The sequence below is a fragment of the Asparagus officinalis genome, chromosome 6, assembly GCF_001876935.1.
Source record: "Asparagus officinalis chromosome 6, Aspof.V1, whole genome shotgun sequence".
NCBI classification, from domain to species: Eukaryota; Viridiplantae; Streptophyta; class Magnoliopsida; order Asparagales; family Asparagaceae; genus Asparagus; species Asparagus officinalis.
The window spans coordinates 72,689,840-72,701,468 of NC_033799.1; the positions used below are offsets into that span (position 1 = coordinate 72,689,840).

The window sequence follows — 11,629 nt, forward strand, 5'->3', positions numbered from 1 at the left end:
ACCGAGAGAAGAGAAGGCAAGGAAGAGGCGAGTTACGCATCGGAGGAAGGGAGCGATAAGGAATGCTATATCGTCACGGGTGGCGAGGATACCTCCGGGAAGTGGATTCTTAATTCTGGTTGCTCTTACCATATGTGTCCAAATAGGAAGTGGTTTACTACCTACAGGAGCATTGATGGTGGAACCGTATTGATGGGGAACAACCATGCTTGTAAAACGGTGGGGCTAGGTGATATCAAAATCAAGATGCATGATGGAGTGGTTCGAACTCTAACGGACTTGCGGCACGTTCCCGCCTTGCGGAAGAATCTTATCTCAGTGGGTGCATTAGACTCTGGTGGCTGCAAGATTGTTAGAGAGAACGGAGTGAAGAAGGTTGTTCGAGGTTCCCTAACAGTGATGAAGGGTGTACGTCACGGTAATCTATATACTCTCTCGGGTACGACGGTGACAGGAGATGCAGCGGTTGGAACTGAAGGAAGTGGTGGAGACCCATGTGAGCACACACGGTTATGGCATAGGCGGCTTGGGCACATGTCAGAGAAGGGTCTAGTTCTGCTTGGTAAGAAGGGTTTGCTGAAGAATCTGAAGAAACCTTGTATGGATTTTTTTGAGGATTGTGTGTATGGAAAGGCGCACAGGGTCTAATTCTTGAAAAGCAATCACAAGAGCAAAGGTATACTAGATTATGTGCACACGGATGTTTAGGGTCCGGCTCAGACAACTTTCAAGGGTGGTTCCAGGTATTTTGTCTCGTTCATAGACGATTATTCTAGATATGCTTGGATTTATTTTCTTAAGCATAAGAATGAGGTATTTAAGACATTCAAGAAGTGGAAAGCAATGGTTGAGAACACGACGGGCAAGAAATTGAAGACACTAAGATCTGACAACGGTACAGAGTATACAGATGGTGCTTTCAAGAAGTTCTGTGATCAGGAGGGCATTGTTCGACACTGGACAGTCAGGTCAACACCACAGCAGAACGGGGTCGCGGAGAGACTAAACCGAACATTGAGGGAAAAGGCAATGAGTATGCGATCTTATGCTGGATTGGGTAACGAATGGTGGGCAGAAGCAGTGGCTACAGCATGTTACATTATGAACCGTTCTCCACATTCGACATTAGATGGTGATACACCCTATAGGGTGTGGTCAGGGGAACATGCGGATTATAAGAGGCTCAGAATTTTCGGATGTACCGCCTATTATCACGTCAACGAGGGAAAGTTTGACGCGAGGGACAAGAAGGCGATATTCTTAGGGTATGCAAAGGGCGTAAAAGGCTACCGTCTTTGGTGTACAGAAGATTCAAAGTTCGTGATCAGCAGGGACGTTACCTTTGATGAAAAATCCATGATTGCTAGGGCGCCCAAGGATGATGGTGTTGGGACTGTTGGGACTTCAAAGTCCCAGGTTATTGAGATAGAACCTAAAGACCAACCAGGTTCTAGTCATGTTCAAGTGGAAAATCAGGTAGATGATGAGCTTGAGCAAGAGGAGGTTCAGCAAGAGAATACACAGGCACTGCAATAATAGCAGCTCGAGGATACTTTGGCTTCCACTAGGCCAAAGCGAGCATACAAGCAGGTACAGAAGCTGGGGGGAGATCTTTTCTCCGGTGGTGAAACACACTTCTATTCGGGTGCTATTGAGTATTGTTGCTCATGGTGATCTTGAGCTGGAACAACTCGATGTTAAAACGGCCTTCTTGCACGGAGACTTGGATGAAGAGATCTACATGCATCAACCTGAGGGCTACAAGGTTGAGGATAAGGAGCATCATGTATGTCGCTTGAGGAAGTCACTCTATGGACTAAAGCAATCTCCTCGGCAGTGGTACAAGCGATTTGACTCCTTCATGCTGAAGCATGAGTTTTTCCGAAGCGACTATGATTGTTGTGTTTACATTTGGAAGCTTCGTGGAGGTGATTATATTTATCTCCTTTTGTATGTGGATGACATGCTTATTGCTTCTAAGAGCGAGGTGGAGATAGATAGGCTAAAATCTCAACTTGGTAAAGAGTTCGAGATGAAGGACATGGACGCTGCTAGAAAAATACTAGGTATGGAGATTAGAAGAGAGCGGGCGAATCGACGATTGTTCTTGAGTCAGAAGGGCTATATAGAGCGGGTGATCGCGAGGTTCGTGATGCAAAGTGCTAAGTCGGTGGCGACTCCATTGGCTCCACACTTCAGGCTTTTAGATAAACAATCTCCTACTACAGCGGAAGATAAGGCACACATGGAGCGTGTTCCTTATGCTAGTGCAGTTGGCAGTTTGATGTATGCCATGGTGTGTACAGGTCCAGATATTTCACAAGTGGTTAGTGTGGTCAGCAGGTTCATGGCGAATCCGGAAAAGGCGCACTGGGAAGCGGTGAAATGGGCCCTGAGGTACTTGAAAGGTACCGTGAACACGGGTCTGTGTTTTGGTGGAGATACATGTCAGATTGACAGGTTTGTTGACTCTGATTATGCGGGAGATCTAGATAGACGGCGATCTACTACTGGTTATGTATTCAAGGTACATGGAGCTCCAGTTAGTTGGCGATCGATGTTACAGGCTACAGTGGCATTTTCTACTACAGAGGCCGAGTAGGAGTGAAGGAAGCATTGTGGTTGTGGGGTCTTCTAGACGATTTGGGGATTGAGCAGGAGAACGTGAACTTGTGGTGTGATAGTCAAAGTGCGATTCATTTGGCGAAGAATCAAGTTCATCATGCTCGTACCAAGCATATCGATGTCAGGTATCATTTCGTGCGGGATGTCATAGAGGAAGGTGATATTTCTCTCATGAAGGTGCACACGAATGAGAATCCAGCAGACATGTTGACCAAGGTGGTCACAGGTAGCAAGTTTAAGCATTGCTTGGACTTGCTTCATATCAGCCCGTGTTGATTTGCCCAAGAGGGCATGGCCCTTCGGGGCGGTGATGGGGTGAGGTGGAGACTATGATGGAGAACAAATTCTGAACTACGGTTAGCTTGATCCCGGTGGAGGGTACGTAGGCAGCCGCGGTAAAGTGGCGCAGCTGGTTTGGCCAAATGGAGATATCTCTGGTGATGTTCGCGGTGTTCTTCTGGTATTCGTCCATAATTTGAGGTTTATCAAATGATGTACGAGGTGGAGAATTGTGAACAGCAGTGGCAAGTGGGGGCCACCCAAGTGTGCGTGAGGTGCTTTTGGCCAATGCCCAGCGGGTAAATGCCAAGGCCCATTTTTTTTCGTTAGGCTTATAACTGCATCTGCTTCTATATATATAGCCTAATGTACCTAGGGTTTTGTGTGGGAACAGAGAGATAAGGAGAAAAGCTGCGGGAAAAGGCTGCAGGGGAAAAACAAGGGTTTTTTTGCTTCTTTTCTTTTGGCGGCTGAGCAGAGAATTGAAACAGAGAGATAAAAGGAGAGAGTTTTTTGAGGGATTTACAAAAGAGAGGTTAATTCTTTTGGGTAAAAATCAGATCTCTTTTCTTTTTGAGACGAGCTTGTGGATTGTACAAGTCGTCGGTGTTCTCCTTATAGTGGAATCTCCCCTCACCCCTCCCGTGGACGTAGGCAATTTTGCCGAACCACGTAAATCTCGTGTATTTACTGTTTTCTGGGTTGTTGGCTATTGCTTGTAGGTTCCCTCAATATTCGGTCTTAGAACTGATGAGAGGAAGAGTGTATATTTCACTTTGATGAAATATATCACTTTCGATTCTTGTTTCCTTTGAGAAATAAGAATTTCATTATCTATTCTCGTTTCCTTTGAGAAACAAGAATATAGAGGTTGACTTGTGCTTTTGTGACAACAAAAGTCAGGGCTCTCTCTCAGGTGATATCGCTTCCGCGGCGGTGGGCGTGACTCTGCGCCCAACAATTTGGTTACTGTAAAGCTACAAATTCTATTAATGGACCTTGTACTTGTTGTGTTAAGGTTTGTATTTGCTGCCTTAACACTATCCTTTATGAAGGAATATATGTTTCAGGTTGAAGGATATCAGGAAGACCCTTTGTTTTTATCATCATATTTGGATGCTTTAACTAGTGTCACATACGAGTAGAAACTTCAGTGGTGTGGGTTTGAATTTTAGTTTTTACTTGAATAAAATTTATATTCAAGGATTTTATTTCTTCAATTTATTTTTAAGATTTAAAATATTTGTATTGATATACTCCATTGGCTATGTGATTCTATTACCGAATTTAGCATTGATGTAAGTCTTGTTGGGTGGTGACTCTGTATAAGTTGAGATGAAGCACTCCTAGATTCAACACTAATCATACGTGTTTCTTGTATAAGTTGAGACATGACTATATTTAATCTTTCTCTATGCTCTCTCTCTCTTATATGTTTTATTCTTATTAAAAAAATTTATATTTCATCTGTTAATCAAGGGTTTGAAAAAGTAGACTTGAGTGTCAGTTGAACTAGCTTAAATATCAGGAGTTCCCTCACCATTTAATGTCACGTGTGACGCGTCTATACGTTTAATTTCCACATCATCAAAAACTTTAGGGATTTCAAAGCTTTTGAAATTTCTCTGTATATATGGATTCTTGTACACGTAGTGGAATTATAAAAAACTTAATCTAAGGTCATAAATATGAAATAATGCAATCACAAGCTCTCAAGAAAATATAAATGATGCCTTAAAGTTGTTACATCCTCATTTATTTTTAACAACTGGTACTTATCACATTACCGTGACAACTCCTTTATTTATTCTTGTCGAATATGGTGATATTCTAGTGTCCAAAAATGAACGCTAAAGATAATTTTAAAATTTTTATCAACACATATTATGGATTACTTTTCAAAACCAAACATTTATCAGAACTTAATAACTAAAATAAACTCAGCCTTATTTGGCAAAGGGTTAAGAGAATGATTTAAGGTGGTCTAACACCTTCCTAAACATCCGAACGGGTTAATTTCGTCAAAGGGTTAATAAACCTTTTACAAGGGTTAAATAACTGTAACCGCTCATTTAGAGTGGGTAATAATAAATCTGCCTAAAGATAAGGATTAAGAGTTACTTCCTCTCAAAATAAGAAATAAAACTTTAAGAAAGAATATACTTTAGGATATTTATGACACCTAGTCTTCTTAACCCTTTTTTATTTGCCAAACACAAATAATTTAACCATTCGTCTTGACTACCAAATCTAGACGGAATTATTTATTTTTAACCTCTAATGAATGATTAACTAAGTTAGTTCTTCCCCTTAACACTTTTTTCTTAACCTCTTACCAAATGTCACCTAACATCTTTGTAAAGTGTAAGTCAGAGTTGGATATAATAACATGAGTGTGCATATTTTAATGCAAACTAAATTAGAACATCAAATTCTTTATTATAATACTTGAGAAGAGATAAAGAATCATGTAGGGACTATATTGGTAGTCAAAAGCTAGCTAATCCTAATCTCAAGAGATTATAATATGGCTTTACTCAAAAGATCTTATAATAAAAAAGAAAAAATGCTCACAAAATGCCAATGAAAGAGTGCTGCCAACAAAATCAGCACCTAGAAGAGATTTAGATTTAAGTGCAAAAAGGTGATGCATAATTACAAAGATTAGGTGGTTATCTTGAAAAGATTTTTTGAGCTCTAAAAGGTGATTATCATGGACTAAACTTTATCTCACATGTAATATAATGCACATTCATTATCTTAGAGATATTGTACATACTCGTCTATTGTAGTTATAAATTTAAGAATCCTTAACCATATTATAATGTTTAGAATATAAAATTTTAATTTCGAAGCAACTCCGGAAATTTTACACAAGAGTGGTCACTTTAAGAAAAAGGTATCTGATCAATTCAGATGGAACTATTTTAGATGGTGAAAAATCAAAGTGCTTTATTTTATTTCCTCTTTTTGCCGAGAAACTATATCTTATGTTCCTAGAAGATTAAAAATAAATAAATTAGAAAGACATACAATGCATATGTAAAATATAAATTTGTTCTTACACAAAATAATAAATATAATTGAAGAAGCGAAGAGGCTACTATTTATTTTTCCCTCTCTTAAAAAAGCTACATTTTATGATCTTAGAATATAAAAACTAACATGTTTAATTTGTATACAAAGTAACAAAAGATACTTCAAGGAGTAAAAAAAAAATGCGGGCCGTTTGTACACACCAAAATGCATAAAGTACCTACAAAGAAAGCTCGCATGAGATATGGGATGCAGCCATCACACGCAGTTAGTTGGTCACAGCGTCTGCATAGGATAAAATTAATTAGTTATAATCCTAACCTTAATTTACTAACTAATTAGGCGGCAGCCATTTCTTTTCAACAATTTGTTCATTAACAATAATATATTTGAGTTGAGGTCAACGTCAGCTGTGGTTGGCAGTGAGTAATATATATGGCTTGATTGAATCTTTAATTAGTAGCTTGTATCCTGTAATGCATTAACGTTTTTTTTTTTCGTATCAGACCTAACAAAATAATGTTAAATAAGGTCAATGATTGGAATGAAACTCTCCACTAAGTTTGTTTTGGTCCTCCATGTAATAAAATTTAGATCCTAGAGAATCTATTACAGCTTTAGAACCCCAAATAGAGCCATCCAAAAAAAAGTGTTGAAGCTAATCCAAAATTCAATTAGATTGTCATTAGTAGCTAGTTCTATCTATAGGAGTGTCATTAGTAGCTAGTTCTATCTATAGGAGTTTAATTACTTCTACTAGGAATTGGTTCATATATCTTATCTATAGTATTTAGTTGCTTTATCATTAGAAGTTCATGTCATATTAGAATTCTTGTAACATTAGATTGCTGAAACTATTTAACTATGCCGTGTAGCCATTAATTGATCAAGCGTGAGAATTAAAAAAAAAACGTTGGTTGCTTCTCCCTGCAACCCTTCATATACTTTATTCCAACAGTGATATAAGATCCATGAACTATCTAAATGGGACGACGTCGCCTTCTATTCCTATATTGGATGGGAAGAATTATCATTGGTGGAGAGTGTACATGAAGGTGTTATTTGAATATCAATGTATATTGGGTGTTGTAGAGAACAGAGTTACTGATCTCGCAGATAGCGCAAGTGAAGCCGAGAAGAAAGCCCACGGTGAGATCAAGAAGAAGGATCAAAAGGCATTATTTTACATCCATCAAGGAGTGAATGATTCAATTTTTGAGAAGATCGACGGAGCAACTATGACAAAGCAAGCATGGGATATTTTGGAGACATCGTACCAAAGAGTTGAAAAGGTGAAAAAATTAGGCTTCAAATATTAAGACATCAATTTAAAATTTTACAGATGGAACCCGCTGAAAGTGCTGCAGATTATGTGACTCGAGTACTTACTTTGACAAATCAAATAGAAATAAAGGGGGAGAAGGTTACAAATTTTTAGCAATTGTGGAGAAAATATTGCAATCTCTTACAGCAAAATTTGATCATAATATGGTGGCAATCGAAGAAGTGAAGGATTTGTCCAAGATGATAGTTGATGAGTTGATGGGTACGCTACAAGTTCACAAGCAATGCATGAATGAGAGGTCAACCAAGAAGCCCCTGGAGAAAGCTTTTCAAAGTCAAGCTTTCATAAAAAATAACAAAGGAGCGCAGAATGAAAGAGACAAGCGAGGAGGAAATTTTCATGACAGAGGACGAGGATACCACAACTACAACAACTAAGGACGCAAATACTACAATAATCGAGGACGTGGCGGCTATAACAACAATCAAAGAGATGATGGCAACCAGAGAAGCAATTATCAATTAAATCAAATTATCAAGGACGAGGTCGAGATCGAGGCTGAGGCTTTGGATATGGTAGATGAAATTTTAATAAATCAAATAGTGAATGTTGCATGTGTCACAGATATGGCCACTATGTAAAGGAGTGCAAGTACCAGGATAATTCCTAATTCGGAAAAGAAGTTCAATTTGCACACAAAGAGGTGATGAAGATAGCCACACTTTGTTGATGGTCACGACAGCTGGTAAAGAATCAAACTACAGCACATGGTTTCTTGACACTAGATGCTCTAATCACACGTACGGAAAGAAGAAGTTGTTCATTGATTTGGATGAGTCTATGCGGTCTAAAGTCAAGTTTACCTATAACAACACTATACCAGTGATGAGAAAATGGCGAGTTCTCATCAAGTTGACGAATGGAGACCACAAGTTTATTTCTAATATGTTCTATGTGCCGAATATGAAAAATAATTTACTCGGTAAGAGCGAACTTCTTAAAAAGAGGTACAATCTGCACTTTTCTGGTAATCAACTCTTAATCTTTGATAAAAGAGGTGTATTTATCCTTAAAGCCCATATGACAAATAATCACATGTTTTGAGTTAACATCGAGAATGATGTTAATCATTGCTTCAATGCTATAATGAAATATGAGTCTTGGTTGTGGTATCCTCGTTTTGAACATTTGAACTTTCGCAGTTTGAATTTGGTTGCCCAAAATTTTGGTGAGAGGGTTGTCATTGTAGACCATCTTGAGTAGTTGTGTGAAGGTTGTATTCTTGGAAAGCAACATAGATTACTCTTTGATATTGAAAATACTTGGCATGCAAAGAATCCTTTTGAGCTCATCCATTTAGATGTGTGTGGTCTTATGAACATTATATCCAATGACAATAATCGATATTTCCTTACTTTTATCGATGATATCACAAAAAATATGGGTCTACTTTCTAAAGCAAAAAATCTGAAGTTTTTAATTGTTTCAATAGTTTTAAAGTTCTAGTTGAGAAGGAAAATGGTTACTTTATCAATGTGCTACGAATAGATGGCAGAGGTGAATATACTTCTAATGAATTTAATAAGTATTATGAAGAACAAGGAATCAAGTGTGATGTCACTTTTTCCCACACACCTCAACATAACGGCGTTGCTGAACTAAAAAATAGGACCATATTGACATAGCGAGAAGCATGCTAAAGGCCAAAGGTATGCCAAATTGTTTTTGGGGTGAAGCTATCTCATGCACTATTTGTGGAATAGGTCACGAACAAAGAGTGCTGATAATCTCACTCTGAAGAGACGTGGACTGGTTATAAGCCAAGTGTAAGGCATCTCAATGTGTTTGGCTCCATTGCTTATACTCATGTACCAGCAGAAAGAAGAAAGAAATTTGAAGATAAAGGCGAGAAGATAGTTTTTGTTGGCTACAAGTCCAGAGGCTACAAGCTCTATAACTCCATTACAAAGAAGATGATTGTAAGCAAAGATGTTGTGTTTGCTAAAAAAGAAGCTTGGAATTAGGATCTAGAAGCACAAACAATTCACGGCATACACTCCTTAATATTCTTGAAGACAATGTCTCTGTTGCAACTGAAGAAGCACCACAAGCCAATGCTCCTAATGCTCCATCCCTGCAAGTTTTATTAAAAGTTGAAAGACCAAGAAGAAATCGCCAACCATCAGTTCTCTTGAAGGATTATGAAGTAACTCCAAATGATGATGTTGATACAGATGGAGACATAGTGCACTTTGTAATGTTCACAAATTGTGAGTCAGCTATGTTTGAAGAGGCTATTCAAAATCCTAAGTGGATAAGTGCAATGAAAGAAGAGATAAAGGCGATCGAGAAGAACAACATGTAGGAGCTTACTAATATCTCTCAAGGACATAAAACAATCAATGTGAAGTGGGTTTTCTAGTTAAAGATTATGGCGAACGGCGAGATTGAACGGCATAAAGCAAGATTGTGGCGAAAGCCTATGAGCAAATGCCTGCTTATGATTACCAAGAGGTATTTTCCCTGTTGTTAGAATTAAAACTGTTAGACTAATAATTGTCTTGCCTGCACAGAAGCATCAAAATATTTATCAGATGGATGTGAAGTCAGCTTTTCTAAATGGGTCACTTGAAGAAGAAATTTTTGTGAAGCAACCACCTGGATTTGTGAAGAAAGAGTATGAACATAAAGTATACAAGTTGAAGAAAGGCTTGTACGAGCTAAAGCAGGCGTCGCAACTATGGAATAAAAGAATTGATTCTTTCTTTTAGAAAAGTAAAATTTATAAGTACTGTTTTCGTTGAAAGTTTGCTTCATTGTGGAATTCATTATATCTTCGATCGATTTTAACAAATTTAAAAGAAATAGCCTTTTTATAAGACTTCTCTTACACAACAAAAAGAAAATTACAACTCTCTAGAAAATAACACAGAAATCGTTTATCGACTTCTGCTTTTGTGGGACTTTGCCTGTGTCGGGGGTGCGTTAGCCCGTGGACCACCAAATCATAGATTCTAGTTGAATCGTGAAGGTTTTGGGGATTCTTCCTTCGTTTATCGAAGTAAGAATTTAAAGCGAATATCTTATCGATATAAGATGTTCACTCTTCTAAAGATCAAGCCAAAGCTTAGATCTCTAGGAATCGCCAAAAGCTTCTTGAGGATGTTTGTGAAGAATGAAGACTCTCTCGTTTGCTCTAATTTACCAAAAAGCTCAAGTCTCTCTGCCTTAATTGCTCTCCCTGCCTGGCCCCCTGTCAATGATGGCCCTAGGGGGTATTTATAGCCTCATTGGAAGATAACTAAAGAAAATAACCGATCAGCAACTGCCCCTTTGGGCGCAGCAACCAGGGGTGACGCGGCTGAAGAAGTGACTTTGGCGCGGCACTTCCCCAGCAGAGTCTGGCGCGGTTGTTTGTGGGAAAATTTGCAGTAAAAGAAACGAAGGAAAATTGATTTGTATTCCTTTAATCTCAGTTACATTTGGATTTCCTGATTACAAAAGAGAGGAGAATGATCTGGATTCTCCCCTTTGTTTAAATCTGGGTTCTTCACGGTGGCGATGAGATGCCTCCCTCAAATGTTCGCGTCGAGTTTGCTTCTCGTTGACGATCCGATGTCTTGTTTCACTGGAACGTGGTCTTCTCCTCACGATTTGACGTTGTGGAGAACTCTGAACGAGTTTGAAACTCTATGAAAGAGTTGATTTAACCGAAAGTCGGTTATAAGCCAAGGATGAAGAAGATCTTGTTGCCGATTTCCAAAGCTCCAGAAATGCTCTAAGGATCCTGTTGACGAGCTAAGAAGTTCCAACAGACCGACCAAACGTTGAACTGAATTGATTTTTAGTTATTTCTAGGGGATTAAGGGGTGTAACCACCTCCTTAATTCGCTCCTAAGTGGGGCTAATGGGATGTAACCGCCCCTTAAATCACTCCTGAGTGGAGTTGTGATCCCCTCAGATCGTGGGAAACGGTTTTGGAACCATTCAGCTCTTGTTTGAATGAGTCAAACGCAGGCCCGCGTTCTGGCATGAATTCTGTGTTCAAACGCAGTGTTTGGAAGATTGAACGCAGCATCTGGAAGCTCGGACGCAGCGTTGTGAAGTTGCGTTGTGTAGCGATTTGGAGTTGCGTCTGGCAGCTTGTTGAAAGCTGCGTTTGACAGATTGGGAGCTGCGTTTGGCGGCGGATTGGAGTTGCGTCTGGCAGCGGATTGGGGCTGCGTTCTGCGGCTGATTGTTAAAGCTGCGTTCAGCGGCTGGTTGTTGAAGCTGCGTTCAGCGGCTGATTGGTGAAGCTGCGTTCAGCGGGTGATTGGAGTTGTGTTTGGCAGTGATTGGAGCTGCGTCTGGCAGCGCTTGGAGCTGCGTTGGGCAGCGGTTGGAGCTGCGTTGAGCAGCGGT

General features: G+C 39.4%; 1 protein-coding gene across 1 annotated transcript in view; it reads right to left on the bottom strand.

The window, feature by feature from the left end:
- LOC109846319 (trafficking protein particle complex subunit 8-like) overlaps positions 9,648-11,629 on the bottom strand; it is a 9,429-nt gene continuing 7,447 nt past the window's right edge. The window contains exon 6 of the mRNA XM_020415545.1: positions 9,648-9,790. Coding sequence (XP_020271134.1) covers positions 9,648-9,790 — 143 coding nt within the window. The remainder of the gene's footprint in view (positions 9,791-11,629) is intronic.